Here is a 12886-nt window from a genome sequence, read left to right as displayed (position 1 = left end):
CTCAAAGCCAGCTGAAAATTGCTCTCTTCTCTCGGCGAATGACACCATGAGCTCAAAAATCACTCGTCACAGCTATTGCATAAGCCATTAGCTGATTTAACATGGCGTGCTCGGTTATCGCTGGAGCCGCAGCGGGAAATCGCGACGTGTCCAGGCGTGCGGGTGCGATCACACTGAAAAGCCGCATATTTTAAGGAAAAATAGAAAGGAGGGGCTCAAGGTCATGAGGTGCGTGTGACGTTTTTTCTATCGCCGTGCCATTCCTCCCTGATTAGCTTCCAGCTATTTCGTCGGGACGAAAAGAGAGAATTAAATTGCAGCGTGCGACTAATTTTTAAAACTACACCGCTCGTACTGGACTGTTTCTGAAAATTTTGCGGTGGTAAATTTGCGAGGCAACAAGCTTGTTTACTGGCTCCGTGGCTACTTGAAGAAGTGTTGCAGGGCCCTTTAAATGAACTTGGTACCCTCAAATCAATTCATCAATGTTTCGTTGGAACAGTCAATTTGTTTGTGCTGACCTCGGAAATAATTGCCGAGATGTGAAACTACTAAACTAATAAATAGGCATAGATGCATAATCATGAGCAAGAAATCGGGACAGAAAAGGAAAACTTTCTGCGAGACATGCTGCATCTGTCTGCGCTTCACCATATCACGTAACCTCACTCCACGGGGACAGGATAGCCTCTAGGGTTATTTTCTTTTGTACCTGAATAACGATACTAGCAGGTGTGACCTTTTTGATAAATATGTATGTTTCTAAATTTCAGTCTATTCACTGAATACAAAGCAGCATTGATTTAGTACTTACAGATTGCTCTTTTTTTTTTGTTAGAGAGTTTTTTCTTAAAAGTCTTCTTTTTTCGCATAGTTAGTACTGTTTACAGTGAATACCATCAAAAAGCATATTCCTTGTTATACTGACTCTTACAGTTTATTATAGTAACAATAATTTTATTTGGAGTAGAACTTTCTTTTTTTTACTGGAGTACCTAAAATTTGCCCATATTTTAGTGGACAGGAAAGTGTTAAACAAAGCTAATAATACTCCGACGCTTTCCTTGGCTTCACGTAGTTGTCTTATTGATCAACGCTCCTTCTTTCATTAAAAAGGACAGCTTTTTCAGGAAAAGTAAATGTAGTTAACTAGGTACATGAACAGACTATTATATGGGATCACGTATGACACCATATTAGGCAAACAAAAAATGAATACAGTAGAATCTCGATAATACAATTACAGTTGATACATATTTTGCGATGGTACAAATGTTAAGGTTCTTTTGGATGGACTACATTATATAAAATACCCCGTGATTTGGTGTTACAGGAAGAATTTCCCCAGCTACCACGAATGATACGAATGTGCGATTGACCTCTGTATGGCAGCGGCACAATGCGGCTTGTCTGCGGGAGGAAGGCCTGTTCACTCTTGACCTTGAAGGGAGTGAATGCAAGAAAACTTGCCGTAATTTTCCTCGCATTAGTGGCTAGAAAAACACGCCGCAAAGCAGACGCGAAAAAATTTGTCCGAGACCAATTTTACTGCCACAGGATAGCATATTGCCTTTTTGCTTCACGGCTTTGGCTTTACCATCTGCTCTATTTCTCAAACCACGTCATGTAAACAACGAGTCGCCAATTCAACATGGTGGCAAAAGCATCGGCGGTGGGTTGCGTTAATGCTATTCCAAACTACCCGCGCAGCACGTCAAAGCTCACGGCCTTGACAAGGATGCAGTTGTTGAGAGCCTGGTTTGGATTACGATCTCTGATAACACCGGAAGCAGAAGAAGGTGCAGCAGCAGCGTGTCAGTTTGCCCGAACGTGTTTTGCTTTTGCACTGCCGGCTGAATCTGTTGCCGCTGTTGTGTGCACTCGTGTCGTTTCGGCTGGCGTGTCTTCCGAAATAACGTTAGTAAAGGTGTAAACTGTTTCTTTTCAATGCCTTGTATGCATAATTATAACTCAGTACGAACTTTAGTGCTCCGGAAAGTGGCAAAATGGAATGGATTCTCAAGGAGCGATGGCGGTGACGGGGGTGGCATGCTTACGAGGGGCAGAAGGAATATGAATGTTTTCGGGGGGCGTGGACGTGGTTTTCCGGTAGCGCCGGCATTTTCGCTCGAATTCTTCAATGGAAATTCTCCAAGGTTCATATTTTTTCGAGCTGGCATCAAGGCGCGATGTTCCGGCTGCTTAAGCAGGAAAGCGAGCGAATTTCCAATGAGTTTGGCCGCTTTCACTTGCTCTGATGTCAACAGTGAACACGCTGCGCCAGCAGTATGAGCTAGGAAACTGCGGCACTTAATTAACGGTGAAGGCAAGGAAGTTCAAAGGCCAGAAAGTTCAAAAGAACATCACAGATTTTTTCAGCAAGGTGTAGTTGCCAATGAAGTTCTTGTTTATCATTTTAACAGCTTTAAGTTGTTTTGGCTCACACCAATTCGGGCTGATACGAATAATTTATGCGCTCCCTTGAAATTCTTATCACCAAGATTCTACTGTGATGTGAAATTCTTAGGAAAAAAAAGGAAACATTGGTATTGGTTACATAAGGCTAAGCTGAGTCCAGGAGTCGTAGAAAGGCCGTATTAGCCACCTGCAAAAGAGGGCAGTCCGGATTATTACATACTCAAACGGGACGGATACTGTAAAACCACTGTTTCAAATGATGCGTGTACTTCCACTGGACTCTGTTCACGTGTCTAGTGTTGCTGATATAGTGCGTGGAATAATAAAACGTGATGACCCATTCCCATTAAGCACCTTTACGCTACCCGCGCGTTGTACAAGAGCTACAGCGAATCACTGTTTTAATTTACCGGTAGCCAGAAATGCCTACAGTTGAAGGCTCATAGAATTTCACGGCGCTCTCATATGGAATGCGATACCGACTGATGTGAAAGAGGCTAGAAATTTTTCATTGGCCATGAAGCATGCACTTCATGCGAACTTTCTAAATAATGTGTCTGCATAGTCATTTAGTATTATTATTATTATTATTAGTAGTAGTAGTAGTAGTAGTAGTAGTAGTATTCTAGTGCTATTATTGATCTGTGCTATAAGTAGCTACGTTCTGCGCTATGTTTCTTTGTATACTTCAATCATGTGTTTTTTGCTTTTTTTTTTCTATTTTAAACATTGTATCCAGTTTGATGTCCTTTGTCGCTGTGTAACCGCTTGCGCAAGTATGTAGGTATGTCACACAATTGGTCCCTCTACTAGCCAGTTAGGCTATGGGACCAAAGAAGTGTTTGTGAAGTTTTTTGTTACATGGATGTGAAAGTTACAATAAAAAAAAAATAGGAATAGAAGGTCTTATAAAAGCATGAAAATTCCAGGCATGTATTTCAAAAGACTGTGTTTCTTTCTCTATAACATGTTAGTTTTACTGGGGGTGTCGGTTTCTTTAGGTTACTGCTTACTGCTGCCGAACAATCACTATTTTGCAGTACCTATGTACATTGTTAGGTTTTGCCTGATTTCAATGAAATGAAAACCTGCTTGTGATGCGGCTTGAATAGATGGCGGCAGTGTGTCTCAGCTGAGGAGGTTTCCAGCAATGGAGGAACGGCCAAACGCAGCAGCAGATGAATTCCGGCAACAGGTGGCCACAATGCGAACCATGGGTGGCACAGACTGGCTGAGGCTCTTCAACCGCATGAATCAGCAGGGGCAGGTGAGCACATTGAGGCACTCAAGCAGAGAACTTTTCTCATTTACAATAACACGACTGTCTTCTTCACTGTAACCAGAAAAAAAGAATAGAATAATAGGGAACTTAGCTGGTTGGTGTGAGTTACGTTCCGTTTTGGTTCCTTCCACTCGCCTCTCGCTTGTTGCGTGACATTTGCTGCTGCCGCCAAGAAAGCCGAAGACGAGAACTTTTCATCTGCTGGCACCTTGAGGAAACGACCGCTCCGACATCATCTGGAATTAGAGACGTTTATTTGTTTCTTTTCTTTTCCCTCTTCACTGTCCCTGCACCCCTGGTTTTATCCCCTGCCTCCCCATTCAACCACTCTTACAGTCCAATCATAACGCACCACTCTTACAGTCCAATCGGAACGCACGGATGTGTCTCTCCTCGCCACAACCTCGAAGACCCACCGCCTCTTGCCCACTAATCGGTTCTCCGTCGTCGCTCAGGTTTCCTTCACACCGGTTCCCGGAATTATCGACGACGGGCGTTGCCAGGTTATGCAAAAGCGCCTCCGAGTAAGTTCCCGCGTTGCCGGGCTGACAGGCCATCAATACAATTGGCCCGTGCTCCGATGCTGTCGCCTCCGCTAATTCTGATTGTCCGGCGGACGCGCACGTGTACCTTCCACGTGTACCGGCCACCTGCAGCCCGGCTTGGTCTCCTGTAAGGCGCCATAATTGAACACCTTGGGGCACGGGAGTTGTCGCGTCCTTTGTGGCCAGCCGACAGTCATCGTCCCGCATTCCGGTGGCCCTGCTTCCTTGTTGGCGAGGGGTCGCCGGCCGCGGGGTGGGTAACATAAGGTATTCGGGCAACGCACGAAGTTCGAGCCCAACACCTCCCCTCCAACTGTGTTGCACTGTATCTATGACATGCGACACAAACACAACCGCATATGCACACATGTTCACTCGCTCGACACGTGAGGCACCAACTGTCACTCGTACCTTGTTGACTCCGTCGCGCGCACGCGCTAACAAAGTATACACCCCCCCTTAACTCGCCGTTACTTTTATGCGTCATCGTTAGGAGCCACTAACCACGACATTGCGTTGGCATTAGTGTTTAGACACCCCTTTTTGTGTTCAATTTCCAGGTTATACTTCTGTAGTGCCAACGCCCAGCGTGTCAGCCTAGCACTCTGCGGAGTGGTTAGAGTCAGAAATTTGAGTGGGTTATGATCGGTAATCATCTTGACTTTAGCGCCAAACAGCCAAACATCCAACTTCCCTAGTGCCCAAATGATTGCATAAGCTTCCTTTTCTATTGTGGCCCATCGGGTCTGAGCCGGGCTAAGCTTCTTGCTCAGAAAAGCGATAGGGCGCTCCTTGCCCACCACATCCTGCTGTGCCAGGCACGCACCAACGGCGTAATCGGATGCATCTGTGCCGAGGATAAATTCTTTCCTCGGATCTGGTGCCTGCAACGCCGACGCCTGCACTAGACAGTTTTTCACCTTGTCAAAAGCTTCCTGCGCCTCTGCATTCCAAGGTAATTTCTGCGGAACACGTCAGCCAGTTAGGTTAGACAGAGGCATAACTCGGGCACGTAGTCCCTATAATAGTTGGCTAGCCCTAAGAAACTACAAAGTTGTCCCTTTGTTTCGGGAGCCGGGATCTCCTTTATCGCCCTGACCTTCTCTGGATAGGCCCCGTGCTTGCCTGATCCCACAATATGCCCCGAAAATTTTACTTCTTGTTGTGCAAACCGACATTTGCTTACGTTGAGCGTCAACCCTGCCTTCGCTAGGGACACAAGCCTTGTCTAAATGTTTCAGAAGCTCGTTCCAGTTCTCGGAGTATATCGCTACATCGTCAATGAAAGCGCAAGCATAATGTCTATGCGGAACCAGTACATTATTGATGACCCTCTGATAGGTACTGGCAGCATTCTTTAACCCAAAGGGCATCACTCTCCATGCGTACTGGCCTGAGGGAGTGGCAAAAGCAGTACGAACCTGCGCGTCCTCGTCGAGAGGTTTTTGTCAGTAACCCCTGAACATGTCTAGCAGAGTTATGTACTTAGCCGTCGCTACTTGGTATAACAGATCAGTCGCCACGCTCATGGGAAATGCGTCTGTCTCTGTTATTTCGTTGAGTCTCCTGTAATCGCAACAGATGCGGATGTCACCGTTCTTCTTTGATACGCAGACCAGTGGATACGCGTGCGGACCTTCAACCGGGTATATCAATCCCCACTGCTGGAGCTCATTTACCTGCCTCTCTACTTCGTTCACCAGCGCCACCGGCACTCTGTATGGGTATGCGCGCCTCGGTTGCTCTCCTGCTTTGATTCGTATTTTATGGATTCCCATTTTGCAGGTGCCGGGTTTGTTTGCGAATACCCTCGGGTGCCTCGCGATTAAGTCTCGCAGCTGTTCTCTCTGTGTGGGCTCCAGGTGTGCTACCTCATCGAGCTGCAGCGTTGCCTGCGCCTCTAGCCCGCATGGTGGGTCCGGAACCTCTCCAAATTCCTGATCGCCTTCGAATATCACTCCTACTGCAGTTACTCGAGCGTGATATGCGCGAAGCTTGTTAGCGTGAATGCTTCTGCGTGAACCGTCCTCGAGCTCAACTAAATAACTGTATGGTCGCAGTTTTGCGACCACTGTGATCGGTTCCTTCCACTTCGCCACTAGCTTCCCCTCTCCTTCTTTCTCGAGCCATAGTACTTGGTCACCTGTGACAAACTGCTTGTCTGTGGCCCTCAAGTTATAGCGTCCTACGTACTCCTTCTGAGCGACTTCACTCTGTCGGGCGGCTCCTTCGCTAGCTTCTTCCAAACTACTTCGGAGCTTCGCAAGAAATTCCGCTGCTGGCATACCCAATGAATCCGGCACTTCCCAGCCTCCTGACCAAGTCCTTTTGAGAATGGATAGAGGCCCGTTCGGCACCCGCCCGTACATGAGCTCGAACGGTGACCGCCCTGTAGTCGCATGTGGGACCTCACGATATGCCGATAACAAAAACGAAATCATCCCATCCCACTCGCGTCCATGTTCGCTGACTATGTGAGAAAGCATTCTTTTGAACGTGCCGTTCCAGCGCTCGACTAAGCCGTTGCTTTGCGGGTGATCGGGCGTGGAAAATCTCGGAGTTGCCCTAAGTCTTTGCAACATCTCCTGTGTCAACCTCGACGTAAAGTTGGTGCCCTGATCTGAGCAAATTGTCTCTGGCACCCCGTGGTGAGAAAATATCTGCAGTAACGCGTCACATGTAACCTCTGCCGTTAGTGAACGGAGGCATACCACCTCTGGCCATCTGGTATGTAAGTCTACGACACAAAGAGCATAGCGGTGACCTCTAGCCGAAGGGGGTACCATAGGACTGATGCAGTCCATGTTTACTGTCTGAAACGGCACGCTGGGCATGGCCAGGGGCTTTATCGGAACCTTATCTATCTGCCTCGTCGGCGATTTCACCTTGCATCCATGGCACGACCTACAGTACTCCTTATATCGCGACATATTCGGCCAGTAAAATGAGCTTTTCACTCATTGTAGTGTTTTCCGCTCCCCTAAATGACCTGCCCATGGTGAATCGGGAGCCATTTTCAGCACTTCTTTGTGCCTGTGCGATGGTAGCACTAACTGTTTGCAGATGCGACCCACAGGTGTTCCTGATGATACAATAGCTCGTCTTGAACGAGCATGCCATGCGTTTCGGCCTTTGCCTGCGCCCAAGCATCTCGCAAAGCCGGGTCTGCTTCCTGAGCCTCAGGAAACTCCTGTCGTTTGCTTTTGACCGGCTCGGAACCTTCGCTGTTGCTCTCCGTGGTTATGACGCCTGCCATCACCCATTGCTCCTCGCATGCCTCATCTGACAGCTCTACTATAGCTTCGGTCTCCTCGACTGCTGAACACTCGTCTGACACTATGTCACGTTTAACCCTTTCCTCGAGAAGCTGTGCGTAATCGTTGGGCGTGATCAGCGCGTCGGTGCCGTCTAGCAGCTTATCTGTGATTGCACTAAGCACGGCCGACTGCACCGCCTCGGACATCACGTAAGGACTTCCTTCAGTAGCTATGAGCGGCACGTAAGCCAACTCAGCGGTTACCTGTTGCCCGAACGCTCCCGTCAACTTTATCTGCGAACCCGTACCATCAAACTGAGGTACCACTGCCTTTCTGATGACGCTCACCTCCGCTCCTGAGTCTACCACAGCGTTTAACGATCGACCTGAGCTCTTAAGAGTTAGAGTTTCCAGTGAGGGTTGTTTCTGCTCTTTAGGCTGCCACAACCCGTCTGTCATTGCTATTTCTGACTTGAATTCAGAAGCCGTCACCCTCGCGACCACTGGACCGTTTTGTTGTCCTGCTGGCCTAGTGCCTTGCCTTGCACCTGAGCCCTTATTGGGGCAATTCCTGGCAATGTGGTCGGCACCCTTACACTCAAAACATCGCCTTTTCCCTTTCCCGTCCGTGGGTGTATCTACCGCTGTTTTAGCTTTCTTTTGCCACTTCTCTACATTTGCCTTCTTTTGTGCTGCTTTGCACTTTTCGCTCTCCTCGAATCTCTCCGCGAGCCTAGCCACGCCACTGGGCAGCAAAAATGACTCCTGTTTATTACAAATGACATGCGCTCTCGCTTCCGGGCTCAAACATTCTTTCAAGCGATCCGCGACGACTAGCTGCTTGAGTTCCTCGAACGTGCTTACCTTTGAACTCTGGACATAATAGTCGAAATAATTCTCAAGGCGCACAGCAAACTGATCCCAGGACTCCCTTTCTCCCTTTTTCGATCCCGCAAACAGCCTCTTGTACTTCGCCGCCGAAAGCCTGAGGCCCTCCAAAATGCTTGACTTAAGCTTAACATAAGCTTTCCGCTCCTCTGCTGTAAGCCTGCACAGCAGCCCGCGTGCCCTTTCACTCAACTGTGGCAAAACTAGCCCGGCCCACCATTCGCTCGGAACTTCATATGACTCGAGCGTTACCTCAACATCCTCGAACCACATTGGTGCAAGCGCCTCTTGGTTCGGCATTGGTGCCAGTATACCCCTTAACAAGCTTGCGAATTTCAGTTGCCTGTCTTCCTCTGACCTTCCGCCAAGCGCTACGCTGTCATCGCTCCTGTTGGACTCTGCCCCATTACGGGCTCGTAGCCGCTGGCTTTCCAGCATCAAGCGCTGCTTCTCTGTTTCCGCCTCAGCAATTTTTAATTGAAGCTGGAGCAGCGCTAGCTGCTGTTCTGACGCCGTATCTGACGTGCCACTACCATGACCCCCCCGTGCCGCTGTCGGCGACTCCCAACGCCTGCAAGTTTCCTGCCCCGTCCCTGTTCATTTCCGAGTTGTCCCTTTCTCTATCTCGGAAGTTGTAATGCTTTGTCATCGCCTGCGCCCAACAGAAAATCAAGAGGTACCCGCCTGAAGTAGCCTTGCGGTGCGCTCTTCCTCCTCGGAATCCGGTGGACTAGCCTTGCTTCGTTGATCCCGCAGCGTGGTAGTCAGTTGAAGGTGGTTGTCGTCAGTCTCGGCCGATGTCGCTCCCCGCTGTCCTTCTTAGTTCAGCCATGCAGATCCTGTGGACTGCGCCAGTTACGTTCCGTTTTGGTTCCTTCCACTCGCCTCTCGCTTGTTGCGCGACATTTGCTGCTGCCGCCAAGGAAGCCGAAGACGAGAACTTTTCATCTGCTGGCACCTTGAGGAAACGACCGCTCCGACACCATCTGGAATTAGAGACGTTTATTCGTTTCTTTTCTTTTCCCTCTTCACTGTCCCTTCGCCCCTGGTTTTATCGCCTGCCTCCCCATTCAACCACTCTTACAGTCCAATTGTAACGCACTACTCTTACAGTCCAATCGGAACGCACGAATGTGTCTCTCCTCGCCACAACCTCGAAGACCCACCGCCTCTTGCCCACTCATCGGTTCTCCGCCGTCACTCAGGTTTCCTTTACACCGGTTCCCGGAATGATCGACGACGGGCGTTGCCAGGTCGTGAAAAAGCGCCTCCGAGTAAGTTCCCGCGATGCCGGGCTGACAGGCCATCAATACAATTGGCCCGTGCGCCAATGCCGTCGCCTGCGCTGATTCTGATTGTGCGGCGGACGCGCACGTGTACCTTCCACGTGTACCGGCCACCTGCAGCCCGGCTTGGTGTCCTGTAAGGCGCCATAATTGAACCCCTTGGGGCACAGGAGTTGTCGCGTCCTTTGTGGCCAGCCGACAGTCATCGTCCTGCATTCCAGTGGCCCTGCTTCTTTGTTGGCGAGGGGTCGCCGGCAGCGGGGTGGGTAGCATAAGGTATTCGGGGAACGCACGAAGTTCGAGCCCAACAGTGTGTATTCCAGAAAAGACTCAAGCACAGACACCAGAAAGAAGTCAGGACACCACAAACACCAACTGACTTTGGATGCGCACGAAGGCCGAAAAGAGAAGGGCACAAAATCCTTCCTGCTTTAAATAGTGGGGTTCGGTGGGTCTCGATATGGTAGCTGGCTCCTGCCGTGGTCCACATAGCTGATGTTTTTAGTGAGGAGATGCGTTCTTACAAGAAGGGACGTAGGTTTATTTATATGATATAGAAGTGTGTGAACAGATTGATAAATTAAATTTTGTACAAATGTCTTTGGCTTTAATCGCTCCTTGTCTGCCAACACTGAGGTCTGAAGAATGCGGTGACAGCTGCTCCCACCAATCATGTCACTTGAAGTCTCCACCCACAAGAGAGGGATCCAGAAATTGAGCCACTCGTCTGAGGAGGAACATGAGCGTAATGTCCAATGGGGAGCAATGCAAGGCGAGAAGATAGTGTTTGGAGAAGGGGATGGGGAACAGTCTATGACTTCAGAGGAGGGAATGGCTGCTGACCCAACCACGTGCAGGCGTCAATGGCTGCGTTTAGGTGCTGGCTCCTTGAGAACTGCGACAGCAACGCTGTTCGACACTCTGCTCAAGAAAGGATTGTTCGCAATATCTCCGTCGAGTTTTTCATAGCCTGGCCCACCTGACACATGCATGCAAGCACACCTGCAGGCCTCCGACCAGGCAACGATATTGGGTGAAAGCATTGCGGCAGACAGATTCATGCACAGTGGCATCTGCCACGATAAACTCCAGGACCAAACGTAACACTGCTCATGCCCATGCAATAGGCGAACCTATCGATCCGTCACACATGGAGGACTACGAACAGTTGAGGGCATTTCATTTCAAAGAAGATATTAAATGCATTATCTTTCATGTAGACCCATGAGCTTGCACAGATAAGCTTTCTTGCCCTGTTTCCTTTCCGCCTCTGTGCACCTCTCCAGTCGTAAGTTGGCGTTTGTGGCATTTCGACTTCTTTCTCATGTCCGTGCTTGCATGCCCAATAGTTGCTACACTGTCAGTTTCCCAGTTAATATACATATACCGCCCAATATGAGGTACGATTTATTGAGCATGCTCGTTTGGAGCTCTGTAAAGAAATAAGCATGGTCGAAAGCAGCAAATGTTGTGAACCAACAATTCAAAAGTTCAAATTCTTGAGTATGACATAAGAGTGGCATATCAGAGAGAGCGTCATTTCTTTATCGCTGTAAACGGTGCTGCTAGTGATACTTCACTTAAGTGTAGGGTATACACAACTACATGGCTGCCCAATTTTCTCTGGGATGTGTGGCCACCCGTTATCAGAGTTCGCAGTTTTGCTTATAATAAGCAGATTCGGGCTTCTTTTTTCACAGTGTTGCTCGCAGAATTTCACAGTCACTTGTTGCATTTGTTAAGCTTGTTCACATTTTCCCATAAATTACAGTTGTTTTAGTAATGATCACGTTCACTAATTGCATGTTTGTTGTTGACGTCGAGTATTGGAGTATTGACGTCAAACATACGTTGGCGAATTGTACAAGTAACATTAGTCATGTGCCGGCTAATGTACATTCACTTGGATGGAGACAACGTTGAAGTGGTACTGATACAAAACTTCATGGCTGAAATAGCCTGCAGGATAGCTTCTTGTGAATGTGCGCATATCATCTGCAAAATATCAACAGCGAAAGTAGCTTGGTAGGTACTTTACATGAATTTTGAAGCTTGCGTGCACGATCGAGCAACGCCTCCTCAACAGTGACCCCACAGTGACCTGTGGCGCCGCAAAGCGGCGCTTCTGTGTGCGGGGCAGAGAGTGCATGCGCCCGAAGAGGAAGTTATCTTAGAGACGAAGGGTGATAATAGAAGTTCAGTTGTTGTTTGGGACGCGAGTTGTTCACTTGCGCAGCCCTGCCGAGCGCCGCGTCTCAACATTGGTGACCCGGAATACAGACACAGCGACAGGAGTGTCGAACCAGCCACAATATGGATTCAACGTCTATGCCCGACGCCCCTCCGACAGTCTCCTCAGTCGACAGTAAGCTGCCTCCTTTTCGGATTGCGGACCCCGCACATTGGTTCATACAAATGGAATCTCAGTTCGCAGCCAGACGACTCACCGCAGACCTTACGAAATACCACTACGTAGTCAGTAGTCTGCCGCCTGCCATAGCCAGTGAAATCGGGGATCTGTTGCTTGCACCACCTGTCGAAAACGCATATGCAACGCTAAAAGAAACCCTTGTTCGCCCAGTTACGCCCTTCGAACCACGACTGCAGCAATTGCTTCACGGCACGGAACTGGGCGACCATACTCCTAGACAGCTTTTGCAGCACATCCAACACTTGCTCGGCGAAGCATCAACCACGATAAATGGAGCGTTGCTCCGAGAACTTTTTTTGCAAATGTTGCCTTCAGGCATGGTCGTCGCGGCCTCAGAGCAGAAGGATTTAACCGCAGCCATCGAACTTGCTGACAAACTAGTAGCAATGACACCGCCCACACCCATGGCTGCTGTGCAAGCGCAACAGCCTCAAAACGAACTTCAAGAGATGCGTCAGGAGATTTCTCGACTTGCTGAAACAGTATCAGCTTTGCACGCAAGCAGGAGGGCGCAAATGATCACCGAGCCTAACACGCCGCTATCGCAAAAGCAGCACGAGCATATCTGCTGGTATCATTGGAGGTTCAAAAGTAGTGCGCGTAAATCTGCCCCACCGTGCGCGCACTTGGGGAAACAGCCGTGGCAGGCACTGCGACCAGTGCTACTACGTTGCCTCTAAGTCGTCCCTCGGTATTCTTTATTACCGACCGCCACAACGGAGTACGTTTCTTAGTTGACACAGGCGCTGAGGTGAGCGTTATACCGGCATCACAAGCTGA

General features: G+C 49.0%; 1 protein-coding gene across 3 annotated transcripts in view; it reads left to right on the top strand.

Moving 5' to 3' along the window:
- LOC119166710 (nischarin) overlaps positions 1-12886 on the top strand; it is a 289672-nt gene that overhangs the window by 231233 nt on the left and 45553 nt on the right. For 2 of the 3 annotated variants that reach the window (XM_075882433.1, XM_075882434.1), the window contains one exon: positions 3531-3685. The exons of the other annotated variant lie outside the window; for it this stretch is intronic. In XM_075882433.1, coding sequence (XP_075738548.1) covers positions 3531-3685 — 155 coding nt within the window. The remainder of the gene's footprint in view (positions 1-3530; positions 3686-12886) is intronic. 3 annotated transcript variants of the gene reach the window in all.

This window comes from Rhipicephalus microplus, unplaced genomic scaffold (genome assembly GCF_043290135.1).
Source record: "Rhipicephalus microplus isolate Deutch F79 unplaced genomic scaffold, USDA_Rmic scaffold_12, whole genome shotgun sequence".
In the NCBI taxonomy this organism is placed as follows: domain Eukaryota; kingdom Metazoa; phylum Arthropoda; class Arachnida; order Ixodida; family Ixodidae; genus Rhipicephalus; species Rhipicephalus microplus.
Note: the sequence above shows the minus strand (reverse complement) of the source record. Positions and strands in the feature narration are given on the sequence as shown.